The sequence below is a fragment of the Meriones unguiculatus genome, chromosome 12 (assembly GCF_030254825.1).
Source record: "Meriones unguiculatus strain TT.TT164.6M chromosome 12, Bangor_MerUng_6.1, whole genome shotgun sequence".
Classification (NCBI taxonomy): domain Eukaryota; kingdom Metazoa; phylum Chordata; class Mammalia; order Rodentia; family Muridae; genus Meriones; species Meriones unguiculatus.
The window spans coordinates 54,725,011-54,739,305 of record NC_083360.1 but is presented as its reverse complement, the minus strand read 5'-3'; the positions used below and the strand labels follow the sequence as shown (position 1 = coordinate 54,739,305).

The window sequence follows — 14,295 nt, the reverse complement described above, 5'->3', positions numbered from 1 at the left end:
CATCAATTATAATACCCATGTGGCATTTTAGAAATTGCAAATACATTTCTTTCACTTGACTCTCACAAAGAGTTTGGCTTAATGATGTTATAACAATAATGTTCATATATTATCGATGAAAACTGATGATCTGAGTGATTTTTTTCATGTGGCTCCTACAGGCTATCCCATGCTAGGTTCTGATTATCTCATTACTAGATGAAGCTTTTGAATAATGTATCCTTATGAGTATAATCCATAGCTGCAAGACTATATGCTGTAATCACCTAAGGGCTGCTTTTTATTTTCCCTGGGCAAAGTACTCCCAAACAATAAATGAGTTTCTTTTAGCACAGAGTGATAGTTTCCCAAGCTGTGCGATTAGTCTTGGTGTGCACTCAAAACCAGGTAGACTCTGGCTCCTTTTCTGGTCCCGTTTTCAAATCTCCTCTAGCCCAGCAATCCAGAGGGCTGAGGGCAGGCCAAGGAAGACACAGCCCAGTGAGGAAGAAACCCCGGCTTCCAGGAGTTTTGCACATTGCTCATTATCCCATCAGTTCTGACGTGATGATCTACAGAGGCCACACAACAAGGAATGCTTTTGAAACCAAATGCATATTCTGCAAAAATGAGGAGGACAATTCAGATTGTAGATGTATCAAGAAATCCAGTGATTCTGTATTTAGAAGGGCATTCTGGATCTCTGGTGTGTTGCAAGGAAAACCCTTCATTTCAGCAGCCCTGATGTAGCTGGGAGTAACTGCCATGACAAGGGAAAGGAAAGAACACCACATCTGTGGAAATTAAATCACTCGCTTGTAACTTACTGTTTAAATTTATATTTCTGGTTTAAATGGTGTCTGAAAAGTAAGCTTTTTGTGTATTCTGTCTTAGAGAAATTTCAGTCTAGGACTTAACCACCAATTCAAGGTTTGGGGATTTTGGTGGGGAGGTGGGATGTCCTTTTTAAATTTTTTTTTTAATAAAAAAATGTGTTGCATTGGTTCCTGAGTTCTTCTATTTTTTAAAAAAAATGGAACAAACTAGTTTGGTAAAGTGCAGTTTGTATTCACACAAGCTTTACTTAGTAAGAACTGTAGAAGGCAAAGGGCTAAGTATTCCAGGTTTTGAGGATATACTGTGAGGTGGAAAATTGAAAGCTCTTTTATCCATTTTGCTCCCTCTCAAGCACTGCCAGGAGCAGTCTGCCTTAGTGAGGAGGGATAGCATCTCCCCTACATGCCTGCTGCTACTCAGTCTTACAGGTTCCACTAGAGAAGAACTGCTCCCTTCCCATGAGCAGACTCCCTGCTAGCCTCATACTGCCATTGTGCTTTCTTTACACTGTTTTGTTTTATAACCTTAGCAGCTTCCAATTGGGCTTTGCAGTACCAGCCCCACTCAGTAAGTCTCATCTCAGTGTGCTGGACACAGTGGGAGTCAGCTTGCAAGAGCATTAGAGTGTATCGCAACCAAATCTCAGGGACTAAATGATTCTGTTTATCTTAAAATAACTTTGCAGAAATGGATGAAACAAAGACAGTTAAGAATACCATAGAGACATTATATTTTATAGCTCAGAAGGACCTGTGGAAATCAATTTGTCCAATGCACCTTGGCTTAGCAGATAAGCTTGCAGGTCTAGACAAAGTGAATGGTTGGCCGAATGGTTCCTGATGAAGTTCCCTAAATTCTTAGTAAGTATTTAGTATTGTCCCAATACTCAGTTTCACATAGGATTTTCTCTTCATGGTGTGATACAAAAGTATTAATATTCCTCTTGTGGTTACTTCTATATTGACAAAATAATTCATGTACTGCTCTTTCATGCAACTACAGTTAATGAAAACATTTATTACTGTCATAATTACAAACATTCTTAAACATGGACAAATCTTTTCAAGCTAAAATATCTTCTGATCAAAAAATTATAATCTACAGTAAATATAATGGTTTTGGTTGTTGTATGGCCTGTAGCCTAATTATTCCTGGTCAAATTAGTAGGCAAGAACAATTTTATTTTAACCCTGACATGACAAAATAGCTCAGGTGAAATATTTCTTGACATTTCAATATATTCTCAATGTTGTGAATCATTTCTAAGTCATTAATTGCTTTGCTCAATATTCTTTCAAACCATACAATTTCTTTCTTAGGATTGTTTCTTGTTCTGTTAATATTCAAGCACATGTAAAAACAATGTCATGAAGCACTGTCCTTTTAATCTTATTCTTAGGTGAAGAAAGGGGCTCCTGTCCTTAGACTTGAACTCAGAGCTAATTATCCAAAGCTTTGCAGACAGGAGTCTACTGAGCGCATCTGAAAGACTCTAACTAGCAGTGTTTTCAAAGCAAAGACTCATGACCAAACCTTTGGCAGAGTACAGGGAATCATAAGAAAGAAGGGGAGTTAGTCTGATGGGGAAAGGATAGGAGCTCCACAAGGACCAAATATATCTGGGCACAGGGTCTTTTCTGAGACTGACATTCAACCAAGGACCATGTATGGATATAACCTAGAACCTCCACTCAGATGTAGCCTGTGGTAGCTCAGTAACCAATTGGTTTCCCAAAGTGAGGGGAACAGGGACTATTTCTAACAGGAACTCGATGACTGGCTCTTTGGTCTCCCCACCCCCGAAGGGAGGAGCAGTCCTGTTAGGCCACAGAGGAGGGCTTTGCAGCCAGTCCTGAAGATACCTGATAAAACAGGATCAGATGAATGGGGAGGAGGTCCCCCCCATCAGTGGACTTGGAAAGGGGCACGGTGGAGATGAGGGAGGGAGGGAGGGAGGGACTGGGAGGGAATGAGGGATCGGGACATGGCTGGGATACAGAGTTAATAAAATGTAACTGATAAAATAAAATAAAATAAAATAAAATAAAATAAAATAAAATAAAATAAAATAAAAAGAAAACAGAAGCAGAGGGGAGGAAGGGAACCATAGGGGGGATATAAAGTAAATAAAGTGTAATTAATAAAGAATTTTTAAAAAGCCAACCCCACTATGAAAAATAAGTCTAAATTAAATACTGTGGTCATATTTCTTTTTTTTTTGTTTGTTTTGTTGTTTTTTTTTTTTTTATTTTTTTTTATCAGTTACATTTTATTAACTCTGTATCCCAGCCGTGTCCCGATCCCTCATTCCCTCCCAGTCCCTCCCTCCCTCCCTCATCTCCACCGTGCCCCTTTCCAAGTCCACTGATGGGGGGACCTCCTCCCCATTCATCTGATCCTGTTTTATCAGGTATCTTCAGGACTGGCTGCAAAGCCCTCCTCTGTGGCCTAACAGGACTGCTCATCCCTTCGGGGGTGGGGAGACCAAAGAGCCAGTCATTGAGTTCCTGTTAGAAACAGTCCTTGTTCCTCTCACTTTGGGAAACCAATTGGTTACTGAGCTACCACAGGCTACATCTGAGTGGAGGTTCTAGGTTATATCCATACATGGTCCTTGGTTGAATGTCAGTCTCAGAAAAGACCCTGTGCTGCTGGGCGCGGTGGCGCACGCCTGTAGTCCCAGCTACTCGGAAGGCTGAGACAGGAGGATCGCTTGAGTCCAGGAGTTCTGGGCTGTAGTGCGCTATGCCGATCGGGTGTCCGCACTAAGTTCGGCATCAATATGGTGACCTCCCGGGAGCGGGGGACCACCAGGTTGCCTAAGGAGGGGTGAACCGGCCCAGGTCATATTTCAATTTAAATTATTGAGTACATCATAAGCAAACATACCTGAATTTAAAAAAAAAAGAAAGGAAAGAAAGAAAGAAAGAAAGAAAGAAAGAAAGAAAGAAAGAAAGAAAGAAAGAAAGAAAGAAAGAAAGAAAGAAAGAAAACAGAAGCTTGGTGTAGCAAGGCACATTCCTTTAATATCACCATCAGGGAGCCAGAGCCAGGCAGATCTCCCTGAGTTCTGGCTAACCTGCTCTACATAGCAAGCTCCGGACTAGCTACTGCTATGTTGTGAGAACTTGACTCAAAAAAAAAAAAAAAGGAGGAGGTGATTATGGTCCAGTGTCCATGCTGAAGTTTGGTATTTCTACTTTGAACTGTAACTAGGAAATATGAACAAATAATTATCAACTTATAAATATGAACAAATAAAATATGAAGGCATAAAAAGGCCTCATTCTGCTTCAACAGAATGCTGCAGCCCATTGTACCTAAAAGTACAGCTCCGACAAACAGTTATTTCACTATTTTATCTATTTTACTGTTAAGTTTTATGTTTGTGTGTGTTTTGCCTATATGTTAGTCTGTGTACCACATGTATGCCTGCTGCCTTCAGAAGAGACAATAAGGAAAGTGTCAGATTCCCTATAACAGGAGTTACCAGTAGTTTTGAGCGACCATATGATAATGGGGATTAAACCAGGACCTTCAGAAGAGTAGCTAGTTCTTAACCCAAGGGCTGAGCTCTTTTCAGCCTTACCTCCTTATTTTAAAGGCTTGGTTTTACAGCTCTAGAGACAGTGAGCTCACTCTATACTGGCATAATTGTGAACATGAAAAGTAACCAATGCCACTAGAAAGAATCCAATCACTGATGAGATTCAGTTTTACGCAAGATTGGTCTATGTGGACATAATGGACAACTGAGATCTAGGTTTAGGTTTTTCATTAATCTGACCAGAGTGAAATAGTCATTTTGGTACTGTCACAGTTTACTTGATTGATTATTGCTAATTAGAAAACATACACAGATCAATATAGAAGAAATCCTAAGCTTCTACTTATTTTATAAAATACACTAAAGCAGCAGAAATAAAACAAGTCATTGAGCTAAGCTAGTCATAAACATATATTAGAAAGAGGCAATTGCCAGCCAGTTGTGGTGGTTTTACACCCCTTCAGTCCTAGGAGAGAAAGATGGATCTCTGAGTTCAAGGCCAGTCAGGGTTACATAGTGAGATCCCCATTTCCAAAAATAAAATAATAAATAAATGTAAACTGGTTGCAAGACATAGTTTATTATAGCAGGGCCAATCTGTCCTAAGAATTTTGCTGGAGTCTAGCATGAGGCAAAGTTCTCTGGGTCATGTTCTTCTCATTTTAACAACTCCTTTCTATACCATAAACAAACAGAAAGCAAAAATGCAACCACCCAAAGCCAAGCAGTAATTGTAAACCACTAAAAAAAAGTCTTTCTGAATCCATGTAAATAAACAACATAGCAATCTGCTAATTTGTCATAATTCTTTCATTACTTCATTTCTTCATTATTTGTCATAATCCTTTCATTACTTCACTATTTCATTATTTCTTTCATTACTTCCTTTTCAGTTACGTTTTTGTCTCCAGAGCCCCCAGAGAAATTCACTTCATTCTCGCACATCTGTCTTCATAGCACTCTATGACTGTTACTGCAGCACCTGCAGACTCATTTCTTTCTAAATAAGTAATTAATGATTAAATGAACTAATAGGCATTTGTTTTAGAAAGGTCAACACCCAATATGAACAAATTTTGTAGAGCCAACCTCCCAGCAGGGTATCTTAATCAACAGTTTCTGAGAGGATGTTTCATGGCACCCAAAATTCTGAAAGCCACGAGAGTATATTTTTCTAGGACTGGTTGGAAAACATTCCTAAATATGTCATACTTAAAAGTGGGGTCTCATTACTTAAAACTGCCTGCTATTAAATGTAGTTTCCATTCTGGAGTTAATATGTTTAGAAGGACAAGGCATCACCATTACTGCAGTCTTTTCTCATCCTGTGCTCAGCTCACGAAAGGGTATTGGAAACAGGGCTTGATAGATTCCAGGTCTCCTGGGACAGCATTTCCACACTGGAGGAATGAAAAACCTTACCTGACCTTCCACTCTGCCAGTGTGGGTAAAGGATCATGATAGAATAGGCATTCTGGAAATCACCCCCTCGCTGGGAGTTTCAAAATGGAAGAATTATTATTTTCAGCATTATTTTCAGCGTGTACACAGTACCTGATAATAAGCATTCTTGGATACTGCATTACTTTGTTTTCAGTTTACTTTCAAAATATCAAGGTCTAAATTTGTAAAGCATTCAGTGCTATCTCAACCACTTGGTAATCTTTAGGTAGAAATGGTTTATTTTTATCTCTTGGAAATACAGTCATTATTCATTAAAATTAATCTCTCTTAAATTTCATTATTCATATTTTTTAAAGTTAATTTATTTCATAATGGCTGGGTAAAATTATCTGCATGGCTGTAATTCTAGGGTTGCATTTAAGCTATCCCCTATAGCCACAGGAGCATGGTATTGGGGAGGATCAAGATCTTTATCAGTCATAAGCTGCCAGAACTCAAACTGTTTCTTGAGTGGCTGAAATAGATGAATAGTGCTCCAACCAACTGTGTGTTTCAGTTTATGCTCAAGACTTTCCCCCTAATGGTGGTGGTATCCTATACCCATGTGTTCGTCTCAGAGTGAGTGATTTCCATCTGAGTTTCATTATTCTTCTCGGGAGGATCAGTTCTACAACTGGAACCAAAAAAGCATTCAAAGTAATTGCAACTGGCAATCAGGGAAATATAGCAGTTTTAGCATGGGAGCACATGTTCCAATATGAAAAAAAAATTTTCTCCTAACTCCAGGGCACATATTTCCCAGGGCCAGGAAGGACCATGCATATGTTCTAGTGTTTCCTTCCATAGCATACTGATGTCTCTATAAAAGTATTTCTTTCTCTCCAGGGGCAGGCAACTCATTATCTCTCTAGGAAACCTACTACCCTTTTGAATCTGATTGTCTGAAAGTGTATCAAAGTAGCAGAGACACAATTCCTCTGTGTAGTTAACATCCTTCAGAATTGAAGCTGTGTCTCAACACAGTAAATTAAGCCCCCTCAGACACTCTCAGGTAGCTCTTATCCCCAAATCCCATTGTTTTCCCCTTTGCTTCTATAGCATGTATTCATTTTCTATAGAGTAGTATTGATTTTCTTGGTCATTTTGGTTACTCTCCGTGGAGGAAACACAAATTGGCTCTTATCTCTCTTAACATATTACAATAACAGAAAATTAGGCTTTAAGTCAGAAAATCACCATAAAAGAGCATCTTTGCTCTTTAATAAATGTTGGAACTGGTCAAATTATCCACTATTTTTAATAAGGAAGATTGCCAATGGAAAATAAGAGAGATGGAATTGTGGTCAAATCCACAATAAGCAAGTTCAGCAAAAACTTAGTGTATCACAACCTGTAATAGATACTAGTATAAGGAAATATTGTATGTGCCCTGATTCCTGGGAACTTAGACAGGCACAGATGAAAGGTACCAATGAGGAGAAAGAGGTAGGGTATGTTCTAGTATATAGATGGAAGAGAACAATTTCTTCCAACTGAAGCAAGCCAGTACCTAGATATTAAGAGGTGAGCAGAGTCAGATAAGATTAGAAAAGTGTAAACCTTTTAAATAAGAGTTTAGATTTTTCTTAAAAGAAAGTCACCATTGGGTTTGCAGAAATCACAGTATTTGTGATTATTTTTTAATTTTATTTTATGATTAATTACACTTTATTTACTTTGTATCCCCCCCCTATAGTTCCCTGCCTCCTCCCCTCCCAGTCCCTCACTTCCTCCCCCTTCTCCACACAAGCCCGTCTCCAAGTCCACTGGTAGGGGAGGGTTTCTCTTTCTACCTTCTGATCCTAGTCTGTTAGGTCTCATCAGGAAGTGGCTGCATTGTCTTCCACTGTGGCTTGGTAAGGCTGCTCCCCCCTCAGGGGGAGGTGATCAATGAGCAGGTCAATCAGTTCATGTCAGAAGCAGTCCCTGTTCCCATTACCATGGAACCCACTTGGACATTGAACTGCCATGGGCTACATCTGTGCAGGGGTTCTAGGTTATCTCCATGCATGGTACTTGGTTAGAGTATGAGTTTCAGGAAAGACCCCTGCACTAAAATTTTTTGGTTCTGTTGCTCTTCTTGTGACCTCCTGTCCTCTCCAGATCTTGCTACTATTATTTCCCACTTCTTTCATACGATTCCATGCACTCTGCCCAAAGTTTGGCCATAAGTCTCAACATCTGCTTTGATAGTCTGCAGGGCAGAGCCTTTCAGAGGCCCTCTGTGGGAGGCTCCTAACTTGTTTCCTATTTTCTTCTTCTTCTGATGTCTATCCTCTTTGCCTTTCGGGATGGGGATTGAGCAGATTGATTAGCCAGAGTCCTCCCTCTTGATTAGTCTCTTTAGGTGTACAGATTTTAGTAGGTTTATCCTATATTATATGTCTATAGACATTGTATAGTTTATTATATGTCATAAATGTGTGTCTTTCTGCTTCTGGGATAGCTCACTCAGGATGATCCTTTCCAGTTCCCACCATTTACCTGCAAATTTCATGATTTCCTTGTTTTTCATTGCTGAGTAATATTCCATTGTGTAGATGTACCACAATTTCTGTATTCATTCCTCAACTGAGGGGCATCTGGGTTGTTTCCAGCTTCTGTGTATTACAAATAAAGCTGCTACAAACATGGTTGAGCAAATGTCCTTATTGTGTACTTGAGCCTCTTTTGGATATATGCCTAGGAGTATACCACTGGCTGGGTCTTGAGGAAGTGCTATTGCTAGAAAGTGCCAGGTTGATTTCCAGAGTGGTTGTACAAGTTTACATTCCCATCAGCAGTGGAGGAGGGTTCCCCTTTCTCCACAACCTCTCCAGCATTATCCTTTAGTGAAACATACAAGAAAGTGCAAACATGAAGATGATGTAGCCAGTCTGCAGCAGTTGTTACAGGTTGTTGCAAGGAGTGGTTCTTGTGTGACAACCCTGTGCATCTTAAATAAGAGATACTATTTCCTAGGGGTTCAATTACAGGAATAGGAAAGAAACAGCTTCTGTTTGAACTTGATTTCATTCACCATCTTGTGCAACTCGGTGTTTCTTTTCCTTTTTTAAAGATGATCAAAACAAGAATTAGTTGACACTATTCTCAAGAAAACTGAATGATTTTGTAGTATGTATCAGTAGCTGAACCTTCAATGGATTATTTGTTATAATATTACACTTTATAATGCATCTTCAGATACAGGCATTTTTTATTTAGTTTTTGTCTGAAAATGAAAATCAAGAAGAGGAGAAGTAAAGAGCATGACAAGATTATTTTTTGACATTTGCAAACTATTTATTACTAGTGCAAGTGGGCAGACAGAGAACCTGTGAGGAAAAAAAATGAATTCTATAGGCATCTCCTTTGTTTTACTTTACTTGGTGATTTGATCATATTGTAAAAAAATAATACCCTGAATGTTGCACATTTTTATGATGATGTCATGGTGGTAAACATTATCTGGCTTAAAAAACCCAAACTATAGATTTTAGTATGTTTCTACTATCCACTTATAAGTGAGTATATTATCATGTGTGTCTTTTTGCTTCTGGGATACCTTACTCAGGATGATCTTTTCTAGATCCCACCATTTGCCTACACATTTCATGATTTTCTTGTTTTAAATTGCTTATTAGTATTCCATTGTGTAAATGTACCACAATTTCTGTATCCATTCCTTCATTGAGGGACATCTAAGTTCTTTCCAGATTCTGGCAGTCATGAATAAAGCTGCTATTAACATAGTTGAGCAAATGTCTTTGTTGTATACTTGAGCATCTTTTGGATATATGCCTAGGAGTTGTATAGCTGAATTTTGAGGAAGCACTATTCCTAATTTTCCGAGAAAGTGCCAGATTGATTTCCAAAGTGGTTGTCAAGTTCAGACTCCCACAAGCAATGGAGGGTTCCCCTTTCTCCACATCCTCTCCAGCATGTGTTGTCCCTTGAGTTTTTGATCTTAGCCATTCTGATGGGTGTAAGGTGAAATCTCAGGGTCATTTTGATTTGCATTTCCCTAATGACTAAGGATATTGAGCATTTCTTGAAGTGTTTCTTTGCCATTTGATATTCCTCTATTGATAATTTTCTGTTTAGCTCTGTACCCCATTTTTAAAATTGGATTACTTGATTTGTTGCTGTTTAACTTCTTGAATTCTTTGTATATTCTGGATATTAGCCCTCTGTCATATATAATATAGGATAAACATACTAAAATATATATACCTAAAAAGCTAAGCAAGGAGAACCCTGGGTAAGATGCTCAATCCTCATTCAGAAACGCAAATGTGATAGACTTAGAAAGAGGGAAAAAACAGGGAACAGGACAGGAATCTACCACAGAGGGCCTCTGAAAGACTGTACCCAGCAGAGTATGAAAGCAGATGCTGAGCCTCATAGCCAAACTTTGGGCAAAGTGAAGGGAATTTTATGAAAGAAGGGGGAGATAGAACAGGAGATCCACAAGAAGAGCAAAAGAAAAAAAAATTGGGCACAGGGCTCTTTTCTGAGACTGATAATGCAACCAATGACCATGCATGGTGATAACCTAGAACCCCTGCACAGATGTAGCTCATGGTAGGTTAGTGTTCAAGTGGGTACCCTAATAAGGGGAACAGGGGCTGTCTCTGACATGAACTTAGTGGCTGGCTCTTTGATCACCTCCCCCTAAGGGGGGAACAGCCTTACCAGACCACAGAGGAAGACAATGCAGCCAGTCCTGATGAGACCTGATAGGCTAGGGTCAGATGGAAGGGGAGGAGAGCCTCCCCTATCAGTGTGCTTGGGAAGGAGCATAGGAGGAGAAAAGGGAGGGAGATCAGAATTGGGAGAAGAAAAGGGAGGGGACTACAGCTGGGATACAAAGTGAATAAATTGTTATAAATAAAAAAATTTTAAAAAACACACTAAAATGTATTGGAACTCCTTCAGCAGGATATGGAATGATAATAGAGCATCACTGTTAAATCAGAGCCAGAATGTTTCCTCCTGTGAGTTTTGCCTCCTGGTTAAATAACACTCCTTGTTTTACAGGAATCCCAGGAAGTGACTATGTGAATGCCAATTACATAGATGGCTATAGGAAACAAAATGCCTATATTGCAACACAGGGATCTCTTCCTGAAACATTTGGAGACTTTTGGAGAATGATATGGGAACAACGGAGTGCCACAGTTGTCATGATGACAAAGCTAGAAGAAAGATCGAGGGTAAGGATGAGCATCTCCTTCTTCAAAACTCCTTTCCATTGTCTTTGTGTTGTGTATGTCAGTCTATTCTGAAGCTGCTTTTCCCCTAGGGTAGCGCTTTTTAACAATCAGTCATTGTGAATGGATGTCAAAACTCAGATTGAACTATTTCTCAAAATCCTTCTGTTCATCCTGTCCACAGGAAAAATTCTGCACATCCTTCACTTGGGTCTAGCCAGGCTGAACCCAGCCCACAAGTACACTCTGCAACCTTCTCTGTTCTCTGTCAGACAGACAGAGAGAGAGAGAGAGAGAGAGAGAGAGAGAGAGAGAGAGAGAGAGAGAAAACAGAAATTTAAATATTTTTAAAAGGAAATTCTCACATTACAATAGTCATGGTTGCTACAGAGAAAATGAAAATGATATGAAGTAAATCAATTTGGTTAGAGAAAATGAATATTTGCTAAGGAGAAGAACCATGGAGATTTCTACCCCTATGTACTTCCATAGTTTTACATCTATGTATAAGCTCTAAAATTCCTTGAAAAGAACTCATACTTAAATCATTCAAATTAACTCAGAGTAACCAGAGAATGATTTGGTTTTAAACATGGCTGAAAAAAACACAGAAATGTATAGATGGCATTTTGCTAATTTAGGTTCTTACAAATGAATAGATTTTAATAACAGGTCACTGCTTTTTAGGGTCTTAAGAGTTTCTGCCACCATATGGATCTAATATTACAGTCCACCACATATTAGTTAAATACTTTTGGCTTGGAAATCTAAAGAGGCATATAGCAGTTCAACATATTTTCTAATGAATCTGCAGCTTCCATATGTTGTTGATGAAAATCAGGTTTTTCCTTGAGAAGTTAACATATAGGTCTCTAGATACTGTCACTGAAACATGGGGACATTCATACTGACTTTGAGACCTCAGGTAAAGGGGTTTCTTTCCCTGCCTTCAAGCTTACTGAGACAAGCTGAAACCCAGTTCCCCATGTAAGGGGCAAGTGAGATTCTTTGTGTGTTCCTCCATCCTTACTATATAGCAATGTTCTTTAGCCTAACTGTATCGATGACATGGGAGCTTAAGGCTGGCCAGATAATTTATAAGGTGAAAGCTCATATATATAGGGAAAAACTAGAAAGCCACACTGCCACCTTGAAAATTGGAAGTCAAGTAGTGTAGTATGGTGCTGCTTTAGCAAACCTAAAACTTAGTGAGATCTTTGAAGATACCTGATTCCATATAAACTGATACAGAAATGTCTATGGCTTTGAATGTAGTATTTGTTTTACATTTTACATGAAAAATCCTGTAAACATATAAATATACTCAAACCTCAATATAGTCCCAACCTATATTATTCTGAGTTATATATGATATAATTATAGCAACATCGAACTCATTAAGTGTATGATATTTTATTAAAAACCCATTTTATGAAAATGATAAAACTGATTGCTTCTATAAACTTTGCTTTTCCTTTGAATAAACTGAGGCTGAGAAAATTACTGAAAGTCATATTGAAAGCAAGGTTAGAGAGAGGAATTGTAGACCAACATTCTGATCCCACAGTACACATCCTTCCTCATTGGGCCATACTACCTCTGACATGCCTATGAGGTTAGGAAGCTGAACTTTTCTATTACAGCATGCATGTAAATCTCTCCTACCAGGTCTGCTCTGCCTAGAGATACCAGCTGGTAACAAGCAGCCATTTGCAAAAGCTGTTTTCAGTAAAACACACATTTTTATCTTGACACTGCAGGCCTTCATTAAACTATGCACAGAAACTTGTTTTGAAATAACCAAATGAAATTCTGCCCCTTTTCTTCCTAATTGCTTCTAATAATAAAGTTAGTTCTCCCTGGCTCCACTGCCACCACGACATCTGATGGTAATGAGCAATTCCTGGCAGAAGGCATTGTGACTTAAATACCTGCCGTTTATCTTTTTGTTGCAGGCTACCTTTCCTTCCCCTTCAGACAGAGGAACTTATTTGGAAGTTACTAAATGAACCTTTGTTTGCTCCCTTCATTAATTACTCTTTGCTCTTGCGAGTTTGGCGGTCTGCTTTGTTAAATGGCCTAAGGAGGTCAATTAAATTGCTGTCCTGCGATTTTTATTCTGTGGTTTTTCAGCATGTTCCCAAGCATGTAATGACCTGCATTGACCAGTAGGCAGTTGGGCAGTCTCAGTCATCATCTATCTGACAAGACAGATAAATCCTGACCCTCAACATCCACAGCCCTTTGTTCATCCTTTCTGCATATTACAGCAGGACTAAGTGTCACTAGGCAGAGTTCAGAGAGTGCTAGTGGCTCAGATGATCTCATGTGTTTGTCCATCTTCCTACTTCACCTTTCTGTGCCCAGTTGTTCTTCCATCGACACTCAAAAGAAAAGAAAAGGAATGGATTCCTGGTCTTTCAACATGATTGCACGTAGAATTTTATAAAACAATGTTATGAATAGTGGCTAGTTCTTATGGGGATATATAGCTTCGCATTTTAGGAATATTGTACACTCTTTGTTTGACCTGAGAATTCAAAAGAATTCTTTATTCCCAACATTCAACCTCAAAGCAGATATTGAACTAGCCTGGTTCTAGGCTGATCCGTGAAATGTCATTATTAGATGAAGGCTCAGAATTTCAGTTATACTTAACCCATTTCATTTGTAGAAACACATGCATATGTGTATGTGGGTGAGTGGGTAGGGGTGTTGTTCATGTGTGAACAAGAATGTCAGTTGTAGTGCAGCAAGACACACTCAGAACTGTTACCAGCAGCTTGAGAAGTCCATTTGTGTTTTTGGGATCTCCACTTAGGCAAAGTCCAGTTTTTTACTTTGCCACAGGAAACAATTTCAGGATGAGCCAGTGTGAAGGACAGTTGTAGTTTATTAAAAGACAATTAACAGATTTAGTAACAAGGGTTCATAGAAATGTGACATGCTCAAGTACATGTATGAGCTTCTCAAAGGCCTTGAGTAGCACTAAGGAGCTACTAGCACTTGTGTAGCTATATATGCCATTTTGGTGGCTCTTCAAGTTGCACCTGAAATGGTTGATAGGAGTCTTTCCTGTTCTTTCTAGTAATTGAAATTATAGAGTGGCTCCAGAGGTGTCTCTGATGGGATTGTAATCTGATAAAATAAAAATAAAATGGATCATAAGGGCTGTGCAAGACGATTAAGATATATATTTTTTATTGTAGGAATTCTAGAAAATTACAGGTTTACAACTGCTTTGTTAAATGGAGATCAATTAAATTGTTGTCCTGTGATTTTTATTCTGTGGTTGTT

At 38.9% G+C, this 14,295-nt stretch overlaps 1 protein-coding gene across 39 annotated transcripts in view; it reads left to right on the top strand.

Moving 5' to 3' along the window:
• Positions 1-14,295, top strand: part of Ptprd (protein tyrosine phosphatase receptor type D) — a 2,581,289-nt gene that overhangs the window by 2,499,181 nt on the left and 67,813 nt on the right. For all 39 annotated transcript variants that reach the window (XM_060365770.1, XM_060365741.1, XM_060365771.1 and 36 more), the window contains one exon: positions 10,826-11,001. In XM_060365770.1, coding sequence (XP_060221753.1) covers positions 10,826-11,001 — 176 coding nt within the window. The remainder of the gene's footprint in view (positions 1-10,825; positions 11,002-14,295) is intronic.